Genomic DNA, 21,186 nt, shown 5'->3' on the forward strand with positions numbered 1-21,186 from the left:
CAATGAAAGCCAGCTGTACAAATGATTCAACGTATTTTCTAGAGCCTTTCAAAGATATCTCGGCCCAATCTTCTGCCCCCAAGCAGATGCCAAGAACAGTAGGGGTCAGGGAATACGGCAAGGAGAAAGTCTTTAATGTAGCTGCTACTACTCTGAGTTGAGTTGAACCCCACTGAGTCCAAGGAAGAAGGTGGCCATTACTAAAGAGGGTGAAAATTCAGACTGCTCTATAAGTGGAAGGACGAAGGAATCGGAGCTAGGGCAGAAGCAAAGAGGTTGATCTGAGGGACCAATGCAGAGAGCTGGGTAAACTGAGGGAAACTTGTGCCTATGATTCATGCTGGCTTTCCAGTTCCCTTTAGTGGCATGAGTTGGGTAGAAAGGAGAGGATGGATAGTTTAGGAGTTGGCATAAGAAGGTGAGGTCCTCTTGTCCTAGGAAAGATGGGATGGAACAGAGAAGAAAAATTGTCCCCTGTGTATATTCATAGTAGGTACCTAGATGTGACCTGATAGGAGGGACCTCAAGGGTCAGTCCCTTTATCTTATGGATGAGGCAGCTGAGGCCCAGAGAGGTGACTTTGTCCAAAGTCACAGAGCAAAGCTGATGTTTAAACCCAGTCGTCCTCTTTCCAAATACAGTATCTGTAAAAGCAGAACTTTATATTAGATGAGATGTAAGTTTATTTCCAAGTCTAGTCCTGTGATTCCGTGAGTAAACTGTGCATAATTTCTAAATGTTTCCTGTAATGAGATTTATGGTAATAAGATTTCATTATAAAATTGTCCTGTCCTCTCATCTTCTTTGTCTACCTTTGCTATCCTTTTAATACTCAACCTTCTGATAACCATATCCTGGGGGATGAGTATGTACAGGTACATGTGTGTACAAGTGTGAGCAACCTAGTGTGAGCTTGTGTGGTTGCTGATGTAACTTTGGGTGACAAAATATTTTATAGGGAGAATAAAATTTTGGCATCAGAAATATTTTTCGAATTTTTAAAATGAGTTTAAAATACATACAACATGAAGCATCTCAGATTTTGCTTTTAAAATTTTAAAAGATAATTTTAAAACATCACCATTGTCACCACCATCAACATCAGACACTTGCTGAGCACTTGTTTTGGATAGGACATTGTCCTAGGCATTGTATGAGGCCAACGTAATTTCTTTGGAACTACTGACACTATACAACCATTTTTTAAATGATAGAAACCTTAGCATATGACACAAAATTTGAAATCCCCTTGAGAGCATTGCCCACCATTCCCATTATCCCAAATTGCAATGTACATACTTGTATAAGCAATATGAGATGTACCCTTAAATCAACTTTTTAGGATAAATTAAATGGAAAAATAGAGATAAAGGGGTAAGGAACCATGGACTTTTGGGTATACCTTTAGTAGGAAGTCTATTGATAAGGGAAGGAGCATGGCAGGATGGAGTTGTGGAGGAATTGACCTAGGAGTGTCTCAACTTATGGCTCTGAGTAGAGAAATTCAATTCCAGGTCTTTTCATGTTAAATCCAGTGCTCATTCATCTAGACCAATCAGAATAAGATTCTTTTTATAAAATAATATCACCTACTATGTTTGAAATGAGAATCTGTTTTTCCAAATTTTGAGCTCTATAAGAATTTTCAGAAACATCCAGGAGATTTATCCACATAAAACCAAAGATCTTAGGCCAATGTTTAGGGTTTCCCTTAGAAGCAAATGGAAAAGACTGATATACTGTTGGTATGACTGTCAATTGTCTCATCCATCATAGAGAGCATTTTGAAATTACACTTAAAAAGTAACTAACATGTCTATACCCTTTGACCCAGAGATCCCACTTCTAAAGTCTGTGAAAGATAGAAAGAAATGTCTCATATAGTAAGCAACAGCACTAAACACTTTATAAAGCACACCAGACTATTCATAACAAGACCTTTTGTGGCAGCAAAGAATTGAAAACAAAGTTGATGCTCATTGTGACACAGAAATGTAATAGAAAATTACCCTTCCATAAGAAACTGTGAGAAATAATTCATTTGGATCCCTACTCTATTCCAATAGTATTAGTCAATTTTCTATGATCTATCCATTTCTATCTATGTTTTATATTTCTATCCTTTTCTAAGTTCTGTATATTAGGTCCAGAGCTGTGAGCTGCAGATTATAAATTCACTTGCTCAATCATAGAAAGCTAGCTGGAGGACTTTTACCCCTGTTTTTCCTTGTTATGGTGACCAAGCCCAGCATGGCAGAGGTGACTCAATTACATGGAAAGTTCTGCAGTTTATTTTTGTACCTCTGGACCACTCTCTCTTGTGCAACATGAGCAGGTGACCATCTTATGACCACTGAGTCAGTGGAAATGCCCCATGCTTTGCCCAACCCAAGACTCCCCTGCTAACATACCATTTCTAACTGATGCATCATTTTGGGGCCCTCAAAGCAAGGCCTTTCAACCAATGGGATTTTGTATTTTGTGCAGTCCTGTTAGAGTATTTAGGTGTCAAATCTGGTATCAAGTCTTATAAAAATAAGGCCCTGGAAGAAGGAGGCATCTCAGATCTCAAGGAAGATCTGAGGTCCACTTCATTGGAGGGGACCAATGAACCTTTTCATGAAGTGTCATTAACTCAGATGTCTGCCTCAGTCTTTTTTATGCAGGTTGGACAATTTTAATCCCCACAAAACAATAAATATGAAGAATTCCAAGAAGCACAGGAAGATATATAAATGGATGAGGAGAGCAATAAGTACAGCAGTGCAAATGGAAAGAACAAAAACATGATACCGAACTCTATGAGATTATAATGAGCAAAGAAGAGGGAAGAGATCAGAAAATGTAACTGCCTCCCTTCTTTATAGGGTAGGGGATTTGAGGTATAGACTATTGCATATCAGACTCAATTGATGTGCTGCTTAGTCTTGGTAAACTGCTTTTTTTACCTCTTTCTTTTTAAGTTCTTAATTACTAGGAATGATTTATTTGAGTAGGGCAAGGAGGATTCTTAAGCTGAGGTCCTTAAACTTGTTTTTTAAAAAATAGTTTAATAACTGTATTTCAATATAATTGACTTCTTTTGTAATCCTACATATTTTATTTTATACATCTAAAAACATTATACCAGGAAGGGGTCTATAGGCTTCCCCAGATTGCCAGAGAAGTCCATGATTCAAAAAAAGGGTAAGAACTCCTGGTGTAGAAGGGGACAGATATATTTAAAATGAAGGTGAGATAAAAACAAAATACAGCTAAATAAAATTATAATAAAAGAAAAAAGACAGACGACTCCCTAATGACGCTTAAAAAGACAGAAGTGCTTTTGCAGCTCATTTACTTGTTTTATTTTCTTCTTTAACAACAAAAGTCTGTGTACTATTTCCTCTGCCCTTCTACCTACTGCACAATGAATCTTTCTTCTTTGAGAAGAAGCTATACTATATAGGGACAACACAGTGCTTGTTTGCTTTATAAAGTTAAAAGTTGGAGTTTTCTGCTGAATCAAGCCTCTAGTAAGACTAGAAAACATATGTAAAGTCATTTTCTTTTCTTTTTTTTTGTAAGTAGTATTTTTTCAATTACATGTAAAGATAGTTTTCAGCATTCATTTTTATAAGATTTTGAGCTCTAAATTTTTCTCCCTCCCCTCTCCCTAAGATGGCAAGCAATCTGATATAGGTTATACATGTTCAGTCATGGAAACATACTTCCACCTTAGTCTTGTTATGAAAGAAGAAGTAGAACAAAAGGGAAAAGCCACAAAAAAGTGAAAATAATGTGCTTCGATCTGCATTCAGATTCCATAGTTCTTTCTTTGAATATGGATAGCACTTTCTATCGTGAGTCTTTTGGAATTGTCTAGGATCGTTGTATTGCTGAGAAGAGCTGTCAGTCATAATTGATCATCGCATAGTATTACTGTTATATATTTTCAACAACACTCAAAATACTTTTGTGATATTCTGGAAGGTAGTGTCAGAGGAAAATTTGAGTATTCAAAATCAATAACACTTAGCACCACTCCTGGAAACATTTTAGGACTCATGAGGGAATTAGTGCCTTTAAAAAACTTGTATTTCATAACTGATATTGTACAGAACCCTTGAAAAGATTTTTTTAAAGAACTGGTATAACTTCATTTGTCTAGATTGAATGCATCTGGCAACAGTCCAGATGCATGAAAATCTGAAAATCTGGAGAGATGCTTCAAGGCCTTTCCCCAGTGTTGGAAGAAGAGTGGGTGAAGTCTCATGTAGAAGGAGCCATCTCTTTGTAAATGAGCACAATGCAAAACCTCTCTAGCAGGCAGAGAACAGGAGGGTGATAAACATTCTACTCTGACTCATAGTTGCCTAGCTTATGCAGTCAAATTCTCCTAATAAAAATCTATTTGGACAAAGAAGGATCAAAGTTGAATTTGTGATGCAAGGACATTTCATCATTAGGAAAATAGTTAACATAATCACATTAAAAATGAAAATATTCATGACCATATGATTATCTGAATAGATGTGGGGAAAGTCTTTGAATAAGTAAAAGACTTATTGGTACTAAAAACCCTAAAAAGCATTGGCATAGAAGTTAGTACTTTTTGTAATATCATAAAAAGTATCCATCTAAAACCGAAAGCAAGCATCATATGCAACTAAGATACACTATAACCTTTCCCAATAAATACAGGAATAAAGTAAAGATTCCCTTTCTTCCCACTATTATGTGAGTCAACCAGTAAACATATATTAAGCACCTACTACATGACAGACAGTATGATAAGCACTGGGGACATAAAGAAAGGCAAAAGATAGCCTCTGCTCCCAAAGAGCCCAAACAGCTGTGTACAAACAAGCTCTGTATAAGATAAATTGAAAATCACCCACCAAAGGAAGGCACTAGAATTAAGAGGGATTGGGAAAGATTTCCTGGAAGCAAGTAGACGGTGCAATAGAAAGAGCACAGGGCCTAAAATCGGGAAAACCTACGTTCAAATCTGGCCTCAGACACTTACTAGTTGGGCAAGTCACTTAAACCCTATTTGCCTCAGTTTCCCCATCTGTGAAATGGAGATAATAACAGCACCTCCCTTACAGGGTTGTTGTGACGATTAAACGATATAGTAATTATAAAGTGCCTCATACATAGTAAGTATTATATAAGCATTAGCTCTTATGATATTTTTATTATTAAAAAAGTGGAATTTTCGCTGAGATTTGAAGGAAGCAAGGGAGGCCAGGAAGTGGAGATGAGGATGGACAGCATTCCAAGCGTGGGGACAGACAGTGAAAATGCCCAGGGTATTTTCTGAGTAACAGCAAGGAGGCCAGTGTCACTGGGAGGGCATAAGGTTCATAAGACTAGAAAGGGTTGGGGTCAGTCATGAAGGGCTTTGACCATCAAACAGAGGGAAGTCTCATTCCAAATAATTGCAAAATACATAAAATATCTGGGGCTCAACACAAAAGCACACCAAAGACTTGTATAGATGCAATTGCCAAGTGTTCCTTTAAGAAATAAAGAGCAACTTACATAACTAGAGGAATGTTGAGTGTCCATGGCTGGACCATGCCAATATAATAAAAATGACAACACTACCAGAGTTAAAATTTTAACGCTATACTAATCAAATTATTGAAAGGATATTTTATGGAACTCAATAAAACAATAAAATTCATTTGGAAAAATAAACTATCTAGAGTATCAAGGGGAATAATGAAAAGAGGTTGAGATGAAATAGGAATAATGATAGTTTCAGACCTCAAACTATATCATAAAATAGCAATCACCATAACCATCTGGTATTGGTTAAAAAAAATAGAGTGATAGCTCTAAACAAGAATCAGGAACAATGGTACTCAATAGCCCAGGATTCAACAGAATGGAAAATATGAATTACTTAGGAAAGAAATCATATTTGGATAGAGAGGGGCAGTTGAATGAGACCTAACTATATACATATATTAAGACTAAAGACAGATATATACTAATGTCCAAAGAAGAGAAGAAGAATTAGAAAATTCACAAGTCTTGTTTCTGTTTACATTTCCAACCTCAAGGCTAATTACAGACTTAAAAGCAAGGCTTTCTGTTTTGATTAGAGCTATGAATCTGTAAACAGATTTGATGAATTTATAGCCCTGATGTAAAAGCTAAGTCTTATAACTGAGGTATCACTGTAAAGTAATGTGAGCACCTCCATAAGCCATACACTGTAATTTATAGTCATGCCAGATACTTGTGAAATGCAAACATATTTCCACTTACTCAAAGCAGAAGCTTTTGGGCAAATTAATAGCCTTGGGAATAATAATATAGAGAGAAGCACAATTTATAAATGTGCTGGTTATTTTCTCCTGTTGTGGACATTAGCTAGGTTTCAGTCTTTAGCTGTAAAATATATAGGTTTTTTTTTCATCTAAGGCTGTGAACCATAAATCTAAACATAGTAAATATCTTCCTTCTAGTTGCGGTGTGACAACCAGACCATGGCATTGTCACCTTTACTTTGAAATGGAAAAGCACTAGCACCTCCCACTACTTTGTCTGATGGATGAAGAGAGGATTGAATTTGATTAGATCTCTAGGCATAAGGGAAATGGGTTGGAATGAAAACATTTAAGGAAGTCATTAGATGCCTTTTTTGAAGAATAGAAATATGATGGGACATGGGTTTACAAAGGAGTTTACAAAGATTCACTGGCAGGATATAGGGGTAACTAGATGGCTCAGTGGATATAACACTGGACTTGGAATCAGGAAGACTCATCTTCCTGGGTTCAAATCTGGCTTCAGGCACTTACTAACTGTGTGACCCTGGGCAAGTCACCTAACATGATTTGCTTCAGTTTTTTCATCTGTAAAATGAGCTGGAGAAAGAAATAGCACACCATTTCAGTGTCTCTGCCAAAAAAAAACCCAAATGGGGTCACGAAGAGTTGGACACGAGCAAGCAGTTGAGAGGATCAAATGAGGTAAAGGATGTGAAAGCACTTTCCAGCATAAATTCTAAAGTGCCATGCAAATACCACACTATTATTGTGATTTACTTTAATTACTGTATTATCTTGTTATTTACATGTGTCATATTTAAGAGCATAATACTTCATGCATATCACTGTCCCCTTCCACAGCCAGCAATTCATCTGATTGGTGGGGAATATTTTCTCCTCCCCTAACAAAAGGACTCACCTAACCTGGGCTTAACAACACCATTACCACCATTCCCATTACCTACCCAACATTGGGTATGGTTTTCAAATGGAAAGACCACTGAATTTGGACTGAGAAGCCATGTTTGTGCCCTGGCTCTACTATTTAGTACCTCTGTAACCCTAGGAAAACTCACTTTATCCCCGTGGCCCTCAATTTCTTTAAATTGAAGGGGCTGGTGTAGATCAGGGGTGTTAAAACCAAATAGAAATGGGACAGCTAAATTATATATAAGGATCCTTTAAGCAACATTTGACTTAGAAAACCATGTATTATTATCTCTGTTCTATTGTATATTTATTTATCTCATTAAATATTTCCCAATTACATTTTAATCTGATTTGGGCCCAGTGTAGTGCCTGACATCTCTATATGGATTCTTCAGTGGTAAAGGGCATGTTGCCTTTCCTACTAAGTATCCTAGAGTGAAAGATAACAATAAGAAATAGTGTCTGAATAAAAATATTCTAGTGCCAAAGTGTCATGGTAACAGAAACTCTATAAATGCTAAGTAGATTGATGAGGGGTCAAATATAACTTGTGATTCCATCACCAGGGAATACTGACAGAAAGTAAAGAAGATATTGAGGAAAGGTCCAGTGGGAGCTTTCAGAAAATAAGGCCAAGACTGATCTTGGGAATTAAGCTGAACCAAACCAGAGACAAATGGATTTGTGAAGGAGGTAGCAAGAACAATCATATTAGTTCAGATCTATGGTCTATCCCACACCTAGGACCAAAGGGATGATTTGAGGCTGAACCTGGTAGTGCCTCTCCTTGACATCATCCTTAAAAGGGAAAGATATCCAACTGTGGTGCCCAGGGTTAAGAAAATAGATCCATGAGTTGCTTGAGGCAAAGTTTAATGCTCAAGAACCATGTTGAAAAGGTGATCCTATGGCCTATCAATCACATCCATAAGTTTAGTGACTACTCTAATGAACCAAGTAGGTAATCAGACCTTGCGGAGGGAGACGCTTAGGACTGCCAATAAATGGAAAGAGTTTTTTAAATTTTTAAATTATTTTACATATTTTTAATTATTTTACAGCATGATTTATCAGAAGAGGCAGCCAAGTGGAATGGATAAAGAGCTGGCCTTGGACTCAGGAACATCTGGGTTGAAGTCCTGTCTCTAACAACTGGCTGCGTGACTCTGGGCAAAGTCAATTAACCTCTCAGTGCCCCAGGCAGCTCTCTAAGACTACAAATTTCAGAGATGGTGCCAATTTGCACTGGTAGGAGCTCCCCATACTGATGAAATCACAGGTCAGATTCAAAAAAAAACCCCAAAAGATTTATATGACTAACACACTTGGATTTTCCTAAACATAACAAAGGATGTAGATTCTTTTAACAGAGTAGGTGCTCAGTAAATGAATGCTGAATAAAAGCATCTATAATAATGTGTAGGATCACTGAACACTTAAACAAACATTACCTATTGGGGAAATGGCAACATGGTTTACGTAAGGGAAAATCATGACTTACTTAAGTGCAGGAGTTCTCTGAGTCAGTAAATAAGCAAATGAACCAGAGGCAGAATTTACTTTGATTTTTGAAACATTGAAAAAATTCCACACTGATGGCTATTTTTTAAAACAAGTTCCTATGGGTTTGAAGAAACTTTTATCACAGACAGGAAATTAGCTTGACGACTTGGAACATTCGGAATTATAAACATTGTGGCCCAGGACATTTATTTTAAGGCAGTTCAGTGAGTGCTGAACTTGGAACACTTGAGTTCCAATTTCGCCTCAAACGCACTAGTTGTGTGACCCTAAATAAGTCCCTTACCCTCTCTCAGCTTCAGTTTCCTCAGCCGTAAAATGGGGATAAGAAAAGCATCTTGATGACATCACAGGGTTATTGTCAGGGCCAAGTGAGATAGCACATGCAGAGCACTTTGTAAACCTTGAAGCGTCATATAAATGGTAGTTGTGGGGGCAGTGAGGTGGTGTAGTGGATAGAGTTCGGGGGCTGGAATTAGGAATGGCTGAGCTGCAATCTGACATTTACTAGTTGTGTGACCCGGGGCAAGTCATTTAACATGGTTTGCTTCAGTTTCTTCCTCTGTAAAATGAACTAGAGAAGGAAACAGCAAACCACTCCAGTGTCTTTGCCAAGGTCACAAAGAGTCAGATGTGACTGGATAAATGACTGAACAATGAAAAATGGTAGGTATTATTACTACTACCATTACCACCACCACCACCACCACCCCCCCACCACTACTACTCCTATTCCTCTTCTACTACTTATCTCTACTTCTATCAAATCTCTCTTGGCTTCACTTTCCTTATGTCTAGATTGAAGGTGTCAGGTACTTGGGCTGCATGTGACTCACAATACTCTCAGCTGAACTGCAACCAGAATGAGATGTAATTGGAAAAAATTTAACAAAAATAAAAATAAAAACATGGTCAATATGCAGTTAGAGGGGATCCTTATAATGATTTAGTGGACCCCATTTCTATTTGGGTTACTAGGTGGTGTAGCGGCTAGAGTGCTGAACCTAGAGACAAAAAGACCTGAGTTCAAATTTGGCCTTAGCTGTGTAACCCTGGGTAAGTCACTTAACCCTGTTTCTCTGAGTTTCTTCATCTATAAAATGAACTGGAGAAGGAAATAGTAAACTACTCCAGTATCTTGGCTAAGAAAATCTCAAATCAGGTCACAAAGAGTTGGACATGACTCAACATCAACAACAACTTCTATTTGAGTTTAGAACCACTGAACTAGACTATCTCTAGGTCTCTTCCAGTTGTAACATTAATATTATCCAGTAGCTTATGTTTTTGTAGGTATTAAGTACTCCACTTTAAAAAAAATTGAAACTTCATAACATTTATAGTTCCCAATAAGACCCACTAAAAGATAGATCTCTCGGTGGTCACAGTGTTTACCATTCAGAATAGTCCAAGTCTTCCAGTTTCCTTGACTCCTGAGCTTAGTTTCCGAACAGGAGACAAACAGAAAATTCATCTGAAACCTATTTGAAATCTGTTTTGCCACTGCCTAGCTCCGTGTTGCTTAGGTTGCCTCATCTTGAGTGGATCACCAGGAGATTATCTGGCTGTTTTCATGCTCTCTGACTTCTCTTTATCTTTGTCTCATCTTCCCTGATCAACATCATCAGTTGTGAGTAGCTGCTGGGGGCTGGTCCCACTGAGTAGGCAGCAGCAGCTGCCACGATAATGGTTTACTATTTAGAATTCCCCGAAACACTTAGGTCACCCTAGTATGGTTATCTGGTTACTGTACCTTTAAAGACTGCTATCTGAGGAATTCTCTCTGTACTCTCTACACCAGGGATTCTTAACTCTTTTGGAGTTATAGATGGACCACTTCTAAGACTACTTTTTTGAAAAATCATAATTTGAGGAAATGCTAAAATTTCACTTGGACGTTCATGAAAATAAACGTTCAAGATTCATGGACCCCTTGAAATTCATCCACAGATTGATGGATTCCAGGTAAAGAACCTTTGTTTCTCACAAAGCTAGAACTTTTCTCATTTTCTTCTTGGGACTTGGTTCAATTCAATTCAATTCAACACATATTGATTAATTATCTTTATGTAAGTTATTAATTTAAACAAAAGAGACACAAACACAAAAACCTAACAGTTCCTGGCCTCAAGGGCCTTACATGCATTCTTACATGGAGCACTTAATACCTACGAGATTCTTACCTTACACGCAACACAGAACCAAATTAGGCAGGAAAGATAATTTGATTTATTTAGCTCAGACTTGAAATACATTACATTGTATCTACTGTAGTGATATAATATGTACACTGAGAAGTCAATACAAAATATATAACAGACTCTCAGTTCAAATTAAGTTTATGGTCAAATGAAATCCCCAGACTTTTTTTTTCCATATTGCTATTAGTTTTCCTATCTGGTAGTTGTGTGATTGGTTTGTTAAACTGAATATGAGGGTACATTTTCACAGTCATATTTCATGTGTCTGGTTCCAGCTCAGCATTTCAGACTGTTGAGATCATTTTGAATTTTGATTCTGTTATCTATCACATTAGCTCTGCCTCCCAGCCTGGGGTCATCTGCAAATATAATAAGCATGCTTTCTGTGTCTTCATTCAAGTCATGATGAACACGTTGAACAGGAGAGCATGGTGCCATTGTGAAAGACCTTACTAATAACACCTCAACAAGTTGACACTGCTTGGAAATGAATGTTCGACTTGTTACAAATACATTTAACGGCACTATTATCTTTTCCTTATTTTACTCTCTTGCATACAAAGAGGTCATGGAAAATTTTATCACATATTTTACTGAAATTTAGAGATACTACTATATCTATGATATTTCCCTTGTCACCTATCAAAAAAGTTGGGCATGATTTTGTTCCTAGTGAATCCATGTTTGGACTAATGCTAACCACATTCCTTTCTATATATTGGCAAGGAAGCTGATGCTGGTGATGGTCATGATAGTAGGAGATGTTTGTGTAAGTACTTTACTGTTTGAAAAACCTCATTTGAGGCTCACAACAACCCTGTGATGAAAATAGTAGAGGTTGTATTATACTATATTTCCCAAGCACTCAGCCTACAAGTCTTCATTCTTCTTGTTCCAAAACAAAACTGATGGAATAAATAGTGTTGGATTTGGAGATGGGGGAACAGATGGAATTGGGTTGTATGGGTCGTGTATGACTGTGGGCAAATAACCGAACCTTTCTGTACTTCAACTGCCTTGTTTCCCCTTCCAGTTCTGAATCTATCATTCTGTAGCTTTTAAAAAATGTTCTTTGAGTCATCACCGACATTTTTTGGTCATTTAAACATTTCCAAGTCATTTCAGTTCATCCTGGACATTAGACTTCTTAAACACAAGTCTTTCAGGTTTGCATGACTTTTCTGTCTTTTGTTTTTGTAGCTGTCCTTTTCATATCTGAGTTCATTCAAGAGTTCATATTTTAACTGAATTGAATCAGAACCAAATTAGGCAGGAAAGATAATTTGATTTATTTAGCTCAGACTTGAAATTGTTTTTTGTTTTTTGTTTTTTTAATGCTTCCAGACCATACCATGTGTAGAATGCAAACCACATACCATTCGGTTGGTGAAGTTGCCGAAGTTCTTCACTAAAATCTCTCTGATCATTTGTGGCTCATACACCACAATGTACATCCGACGGCCAAGATAGTATCTGAGAGAAAAGAATCAAATAATGATAGCTTTAGATCAATGGGTCTCAGGCAAGGAGTCACCACCACCTTTAGGGGTGGAAGAGAAAAGGGAAAGGAGCTGGTACCCATCATTACCAAGCACATACTCCACTGATCTTGAGTGTATCACCCAGGCTAACACACACACACACACACACACACACACACACACACACACACTTTCCCGAGTCTCAAATAAAGTGAAATGTCCCTGTCTTCTTCTTTGCATGAATCATATGGTCTTAAATTTAGAGCTGGCAAGGACTTTAGGTATTCTCTAAGCCAACTCTCTCATTTTACAAATGAGAAAACTGAGTCACAAAGGAAATAATTACAGTGTAGTAAGAATAACACTGGATTTGGAATTGGGGAACCTGCTTTAAAACATAGCTATGTGACCTTTGGCAAGCCTCCCAGTTCTTTAATCTATATATTGAAAAGGCTAGATTAGATGACTCTTTAAATTCTATTCCAGATAAACGAGACTAATTTGACTTTTTAGGATTCTCATCTTTGTTTGCCTGACAGACTGTCTAGGGAGGACATGATAGGTAGTTGACTTTAGATTCTAATCTAAACTCAGTTAGTTAGTAGCAGAGGCAAGCCCATGACAGCCCATGTTAGGGGAAGATCTAAAATGATTTTCCTGTGTGATCCAGAATGAATGGGAAGCTTCCCCTGACCTATGAGCAAATCTCTAAAAATCCATTTTAAAATCCAGATCCACCTCAAAAGCCCTTTTTATTTCCTATAGGGTCTTCCTATAGCCCCTATCTCTACATGTAGGAGACCACTGGGGTTGGCTGTACCCAAACAAGGTTTCTCAGGCAGAATTTCCACTTGAGTTTTCTGAGCTTGCTCCACCAAGGTGCTGTGGTAGAAGGAGTATTGGATGGGGGGGTCAGAGGACCTGAGTTCCAAAGCCTGGTTCTTCTACTAATTAGCAAGTCACATCGTTTTTCTGTATGTCAGTTTTCCCATCCTTAAAATGAGAGAACTGGACCAGATCATCTCTAAGTTCCCTTCTGGAGCTATGAACCCAATTTGACTTTTTGGGCCTCTCACCTTTGTTTGTTTGGCTAGTTGGCTACCCAAAACCTTTCATCTGAGAGGTGCGTAAACTAAACCCTGGAAAGTTTATGTGACTTGTTCAGGGTCACAGAATTCATAAGCTGTGGAACAGGTTGTCTCTCTCAATGACATTTGCCTTCTAGTTCTAAAAATCCCATGAAAAAGCATTTGTTATCCAGGGAGTCTATAAGTATGATTATATATATGTTTTTCTTACCTACAAAAAAAATTCTAGGGTATGTTCCATTGATGAGATTAGGGTCCGGAATATTGTCTTTGGTACAGTGGAATGAATCTTGGATTTAGGGTCAGAGGCTCTTGGTTCAAATCCTAGCTCTGTCATTTCTTATCTGTCTGACCTTGAGAGAGTCACCGAATTTCTCTGGGCCTAAATCTCCTCAAGGGCAAAATGAGGCAACCAGACTAATGACCTCTAAAGTCCTTTATAGCTATCAATCCATGAGGCTATGAAGTATCCAAACATCCTGCTCAACAATGAGACTGTCTACAAAGTAATACTTTGATTAGACAGAGGAGTTGGCTAGCAAGAGGAAAACTCTAGGGTTTATGGGAAAAACCAATGAAGACAGCCCCCCAAATGCCATTTACTATATCTAGTTTTTAACTTAGTTAATAAAACCAATATTCTTTCCATCCTTCTACTGCCCACTCTCGGGATACAGGTAGGGGTATGCTATAAACCAATCCATGTGTGTATGTATGAATATATATATGTATGTGTGTGTCTCATAACAATAAAAAGAGTAATTAAGAGATTTATTGGAGTGTATAAAAACCTGAATGACACTGAAGATTCCAATTCAAGTTATTGTTCTTGGCTCAAATTGAATTCAACAGTGAGTAGATAAATAAAATTAAAGAAAAAACAAATTCAGAACAGATGTTAGGGAAGTCATTTTTTTTCACAGCAAGAATCATAAACATGAAGAACAGCTTATAAGGCAAAGTTGCTGATGCCAAAATGTCAGGTTACTCAATTATTACTTAGATGGCAGCTAGTGGGGGAGGTAGAGGATTAGGCAGCATTCGAGTCATAATTTGGCTATCCCTAAATGTTAGTGTCCACACACTTCATTGACTGTTTGAGCATAGAGATGCGTGCATGTGTTGGCAAGTGTGTGCATCCATGCAGTGGTACACGTACACTGTCACAGTCACAGTCACATCCTGATTGTCTCATTTAAAATAGTCTTCCATTCTCAGCATCAAGGTAAGGCTTCCATTTCTAAGCTAAAGAAAGGGGGAAATGATGGTGGGTCCCTTTGGCCATCTGGGAAAGCCGATAGATTCCTTCTCAGAATGAGATGTTAAAATTCGTAAAAAAAAGGGAACAGAATTATCAGAAAAAGAAGAGAAAGGGGGAAGTGTAAGAGATCTAAATTCCAATGATCTCTATCATTAGATGATGATAACTCCTGAGAAAGTAACTTTCCCTGGTTAAGTCAGGGTCTGCGTGGAAAAATGGGAAGGAACATCACAAAATTTTTGTTAAATTAAATTGTTTTTGGTCAATGGAGGAGTATTTTTTTTATTGTTGCTGGTGGTGATGTTTTTTAGCAGTCTTTGTCCAGTTACTCAGGGGCCAGTCCCCCTATTAATCAGCATGAAACCTTTGACCTACACTGTTTCTGATCCATCTTCCCACCCTCCCTTTGATTGATCACACCCTTTTTGGAGGCAAAACCATGATATGGGGTAATTCCAAGTTTCCAACTCTAGAGACCTGGACTGGTCTCCAACTTTTCTAAATGACCCTCTTAAATACCCCCCCTATTCCAAAATGGATTTTCCACTCTATGTGGATGAAATCACTGGTCTGGACCCAATTACTGGAAGTAACACTGGCATCCTGTCAAATCAGCTGATGTATGGTGATGAGCAGAGTGTGCGGGGTAGTATTTGTGGGAGCAGTACTGTGGGGCACTTATGGGGATCTAGGACTCCTGGGTATTTCTCACCTTTCACCTGGTTTACTGGTTTACTAATATGCTGGTGAACAGTGCCAGAAGCACCAACGGTGCATGAGTGTGTTCTTTGGCTTGTCTATGTGGTCCGTACTTGTCTTGTTGTGCTCTTTTAGAACACAGATGCACATCACACCAAAAATAGGGAGCTGAGCAATGATAAAGCTATGTTCCAGATTCAGCCAAAGCTGCATATCTGATTGATTATATCAACTGAGTTCACTCCCCTGCCCTTGAGAGAGTCCTAGTCCACCACAGGCACCATGATGTCACAGGAGCAAGGTCAACAATCTAGGAGACAGTGCTGGGAAGGAACATGACAAGAAAAGAGGAAACAGGTCATGCTATCTGTGGAACACTGATGACTATTGGTCAGGAAATCTAAGAACAGGCCAGGAAATAATAGTGGGAGATGAAAAGTGAGGGCCAAAGTCAGAATCAGGAAGAGTCAGAGTCAGGTTCAGAGTTTAAAACCAAGGGCAGGGTATTATTCATGTGCATTTGGGTCAGGTCATAGGGAATGATACAGGACATTGTTTCAATGGAGGTGAACCGATTCTGCCTACTCTTGAAACAGCAGCAATGGTCCTTGGGCCAGGGGCAGCCAGGATTAAAGAGCCTTCCATCAAGTCCACTTTTGTGGGACTTGGTGTGAATGGCTTTTAAAATGTCTATTTGTGGCTTGGTTATTGAAGTGGGAAAAACCCTAATTATTGCCAGGGGAGTCTAGAACACAGATATGGACTGAAAAATACACTTACGTTGCCTTAAATTAGATTTTGTAGAAGGCAAAGATTGTATTTGTGTCTCTGCACTAATCTTAACAAAATACTTTATATCAGGAATTTAGCAATGGGCTGGTTATTATTGGTGGTGGTGAGAGTGATGGTTTTGACGTTGGGTGTAATCAACCCCTGTTGACAGCAGGCTAGCCAGGGATATAATAATTTGAGGTGCCTAAGTAAAACTTTACCAAAAAGTCACCCCTTCAGCAGTGTCTTTACCATTTCCCTTGGGAAACAGGAAATTATTCTTTTCATGGGCCATGAAGCATGGGGGAGGGGGGCTGCTAGCATAGCAATGGGTATTAAATTTCAATGAATTCAGTGTCATAGAATCAGGGAGTTTGGAAAGAACTCCTTCTTTCCCTCCACCTTGTAACATCTGAGTTTCCTTCAAAGTACAGCTCAGATACCATTTCCTCCATGAGGCCTTTCCTCGTTCAGTGAATTGTGAGAACTTTTTCCCTCTTGAAATTACTTTGAATCCCTATACTGGAGGGATGGGCCAAGGAGGGAGGGCCATGTCCTCAGACCTTTCATCACAAGCTCTGCCTGCCAATCTATATGGAGGCTTGGTGAGCCTGCTTCTGGAAACGCATCATGGAGGGCACCCTACATGCTTGTAACCAAAGCCTCCTATCATATGTCTTGGCCACTTATTGTTTGGTGACGAAAAGCCTTTTAATCAGTCACAGAACTGGAAATAAGTGGGCATACAATGTAAGGCAAGAACGGCTATGACTAGCTAGGTGGCAAAACTCCCCACTTGGGGGCCATGTCTCCATGAATGCATGACACCTCTTTCTTCTACTTCCATTGTATTTCTTCTTTCTTGATCTTAGATGAACGAATATAAAAGGATGAATAGACTGAACTATGATCTTGTGATTTCCACAAAGTCCAAAGAACTATCAGAGGTCTGGCAACTGTAATTGGTAGCACATTCTGCTAGTAGCAGTATTAGTCAAGTCTGGGGAGTAGCATGGCCAGAGAAGACTGGCTTGACCCAGCCCAGCAGCCAAGATACTGTGTGACGCAAGCAAAGGAGTGACTTATCTATTCACTATGCCTCACCCAGAGGTAAACTTACTGGGGATTCTGTGAAGAGAGAAAAGGACTCTGAGAGCCAGAAAGAACCTCTAGTCTTGATTTGGGGAGATGGATGTTAAAACAACCACTTTAAATTTGAACCTATGGTCCCTAGGGACTGAGGTACATAGAAGTGAGAATGTGATCTCTGTTTGTGATATTTTGTGTATTCAGGGATAGGGAGCATAATGGATAGAACACTGAGTTTGGAGTCAGGAAGACCCAAATTCAAATCTAGCCTTAGATACTTACTAGCTGTGTGACTTAACTTCTTTTTGCCTCAGTTTCCTCATCTGTAAAATGGGAATAAAAATTAAAAACTTCCCATGGTTATTGTGAAGATCAGATGAGATAATAATCGTAAAGAACTTTAGCATAGTGCCTGGCACATAGTAGGTGTTACATAAATGTTAGCTAGCATAATCATTATCCTAGTGTACTACACTACGATTGAATGTCAGAAATCTAAACTTAAGTCCTGATTATGTTACTCAACTCACTGAGTGACCATGCAGAGCTTGCACTTCCTGGTGCGTAAACTGAAGGAGATGGGCTATATAATTCATCTTTCAGGTCTATCCCTGCTCTAACATTAAGATAATGCCCTAGGTAGAACACTGTATCTAAAGGGGCATCATATCATCAGACATAGGCTAGGCTTATGTAGCACTAATTAGGCAGCTATCGTTGTGAGAGTCAGGCTCCAAACAATCCATTTATTTCAGCTAAGATGACCAAAGTTAGGGGCAGCTAGGAGCTGTAGTGGATAGAGCTCTGGACCTAAAATCAGGAAGACCTGAGTTCAGATCTAACCTCAGACACTTATTAGCTGTGTGACCCTGGACAAGTCACCGAGGGTTTGCCTCAGTTTCCTCCTCTGTGAAATGAGCTGGAGAGTGAAATAACAAACCACTCCAGTATCTTTGCCAAGAAAATGCCAAATGGAGTCAAGAAAAGTTGGACATGACTGAACAACAACCAAAAAAGTAAAGTTAGTTGATAGTCCACAGTCTGAAGGACTCTGAAATAAATGTGGCCTAAAATGCAGAATAGATTTTTATTTTAGAATAGAAAGAAGTCTGTTTCAAATGTTGTCTAAGAAGGAGTGCAAAGATAGGAATTTTTTTTTTTTGCTGGAAAAAAAGTGTATCTTATTCCTAATAAAATCCCTTCCTCAAACTAAACACTAGTGTAATCTTGTTGACTTTCTTAAAAATAGGGCAGAGCTACCAAATCCAAGAGTAGTTTGGACCACAGGACAAAGAAAAGGATCCAACATTTCCAAGTTTGTGTTGGCTTTGGGACTTCTCTTTGTAAGAAGACACATTGATTCTAGAAACAGAGGACGCGGGTTCAAATCCTGGCTTTGTTCTTTACTTGTGTGATCCTGGACAAGTTATTTAATCTTCCCAAGCCTCGATTTCCACATATGGGAGAAGGGGATGGTGTGTGATTTGGACGAGATGGCCTCTGTGGTCTCTTTCAGTTCTAGATGGGTCATAAGATGATTCTGTAAATTATATGACTGACTTTTGGAAGGAGGAAAGACTGGGCATGTGAGTAGGGGTGGATAGAGGGTGACACTATTATATGGATCTGCAGAACCTCACCTGAAATTGTTCTAGATGGTTTAAAGTGAATTGAGCTTGGGTTGTTTATGTTTTCCCCAATGAAAGGGATAAACCATATTGACTTAATTAAAACTGAAAAGTTGACTTGACATCTTGTTGTCAAGGAAACTAACACTTTAACACACAACATCAGTTACTGAGGTGCTATTTGGATTATTCAAGTGACATTAAAAAAATAAGAAATCGAAAGGGTTCTGCACTGTTCTGAGAATCTATGCATAAGCCACTTGAGGGAAGTGGTTCCCAGAAGCCAGGCTCTGGGAAAACTTTTCTCTTTCCCAGGAAGACACAGTCAAATTTACATTTAATACTGTGCTTCAGGGAAAACAGTGATACAAGTTGGGCATGGTTGTTCAGACGTTTTTCAGTCATGTCTGACTCTTCATGACCCCATCTGGGGTTTTCTTGGTAAAGATACAGGAGTGGTTTGCCATTTCCTTCTCCAGCTCATTTTAAAGATGAGGAAACTGAGGCAAACAAAAATGACTTGCCCAGAGTCACACAGCTAGTAAGTGTCTGAGGCCAGATTTGAACTCAGTAAGATGAGTCTTCCTGACTCCAGACCTGGCACTCTATCCACTAAGCCACCAAACTGCCCCAGACTGGGCATGGAGGGTTCTCCAAAGTAAAGCCATTTTCTTGAACAACTCCTCTCAGGGCAGGGATTGAAATCATTGGTTATTCTGGGGAAGCAGGAACTCAATGACCAAAAAAAAAGGACTGGAGGGACATCCAGAGAGAGGAAAGAAAGGGAAAAAACCCAAACAAAATTAAAACCTTCTATTCACAGCTGCCAATTAAGCCATTTGGGATTGAATTGGATGTGCATTTTAACCTGTCTTTGTAACCAAGTGTTTTTTACAGTCAGTCTTACCCTAACAGTGAACAAGACAAATAGTTCTGTGCCAAACCCTTTTTAAAACAATGATTTCTAACACACAAATGGCCTACTGAATCTCTGCGATGCTGATACATGCCAAAATTACTATGTGTGACATGATGAGGCAGAAAGTTTTCATTTATTTTATCCCTCTTAGGTAGTCTTCATGACATAAAGGTGATTTAAATTTAGATTAAAGAAGAATTTATCAAGCGCCTCATGTGTGCATGTCATGTGGGAAAGAGGAAGCATATTGGGAAATGTAAAGTGCTGAAATCAGGAAGACCTGAGTTCAAATCTTAATTCTGATACTTGCCTCTAAGGTTCTTTTTCAGCTCCCTATTTCCTATGATCCTATAGGAAAAATGTGTAAAATCATTATCTCTGCCCTTATAGAACTTTGTTTCAGAAAGAGGTACAGTCACGTACCCCAACACTTAGCATAGGATCCGACACATGACAGGTACTTAATAAATGTTTATCAGCTGACAAATAATTCTAATACTAATATGAAAAGTGCCATATAAGCAATATAAAATATTCAGAGACAGGCAAGACCACTTTTAGATAGGGGGTGATTGGGAAGGGCTCATGACATATGAGTTAATGGGAATCTTTATAAATAGGGATTGGGGAAAGCAGAACTCCTGCTAGAAAACAGACATGGCCTGAGAAAAGTCATGGATGTAAAACAGTACAAGGCATGAACAGGGAATAATAAGTAGTCTATGTTGACTAGAGTATAAGGTTTGGAAAGGGAGTAGTGTCAAGGCTAGACATGGTCAAGTCAGGTTGTGATGGGCCTTGAGTGTCAGACTAAGAAATTCAGACTTTATCCTATTATGGGCAGTAAGGGGACATCATTTTTTTTTTAATGGTCAGGAATGAATTCCCTTTGTCTTCGAGATAGGGACTCTGATGTGGAGGTAGCAGGAAAATAAAGACATGAATAGGTGAAACAGAAGTGAAGTCCAAATATCATCAAGTCATCGAGGGCAGCCAAAGACAAAATTCAAATCAGCTTGAAGCAGAAAACAGAAGTGAGCTAGGCTCCAAAGTCAATAGAGTCACCCAGCCTAGACTGAGGCAAAGGGACTAGTTAAGATGGTTACTATAGTAGTCCAGATACAACATAATAAATGTTTGAATTTGGGTGGTGGCTCTGTGGTCAGTAGAGAGCTATGGAGGCAAGAATTATTAAGGATTTGGTAATAATTGAATACAGGATATAATAGAAAGGTGGAAAGTGATCACACAAAAAGTCATCTCAGAATGCAACGTTAGGTTTGACCATGGGTGATCAAAAGAATGATGTTATTATTAACAGTAACAGGAAAA

General features: G+C 38.6%; 1 protein-coding gene across 2 annotated transcripts in view; it reads right to left on the bottom strand.

The window, feature by feature from the left end:
- Nucleotides 1–21,186, bottom strand: part of TBXAS1 (thromboxane A synthase 1) — a 252,187-nt gene that overhangs the window by 152,740 nt on the left and 78,261 nt on the right. For both annotated transcript variants that reach the window (XM_072652586.1, XM_072652585.1), the window contains one exon: nt 12,295–12,391. In XM_072652586.1, coding sequence (XP_072508687.1) covers nt 12,295–12,391 — 97 coding nt within the window. The remainder of the gene's footprint in view (nt 1–12,294; nt 12,392–21,186) is intronic.

This window comes from Notamacropus eugenii, chromosome 3, assembly GCF_028372415.1.
Source record: "Notamacropus eugenii isolate mMacEug1 chromosome 3, mMacEug1.pri_v2, whole genome shotgun sequence".
Classification (NCBI taxonomy): domain Eukaryota; kingdom Metazoa; phylum Chordata; class Mammalia; order Diprotodontia; family Macropodidae; genus Notamacropus; species Notamacropus eugenii.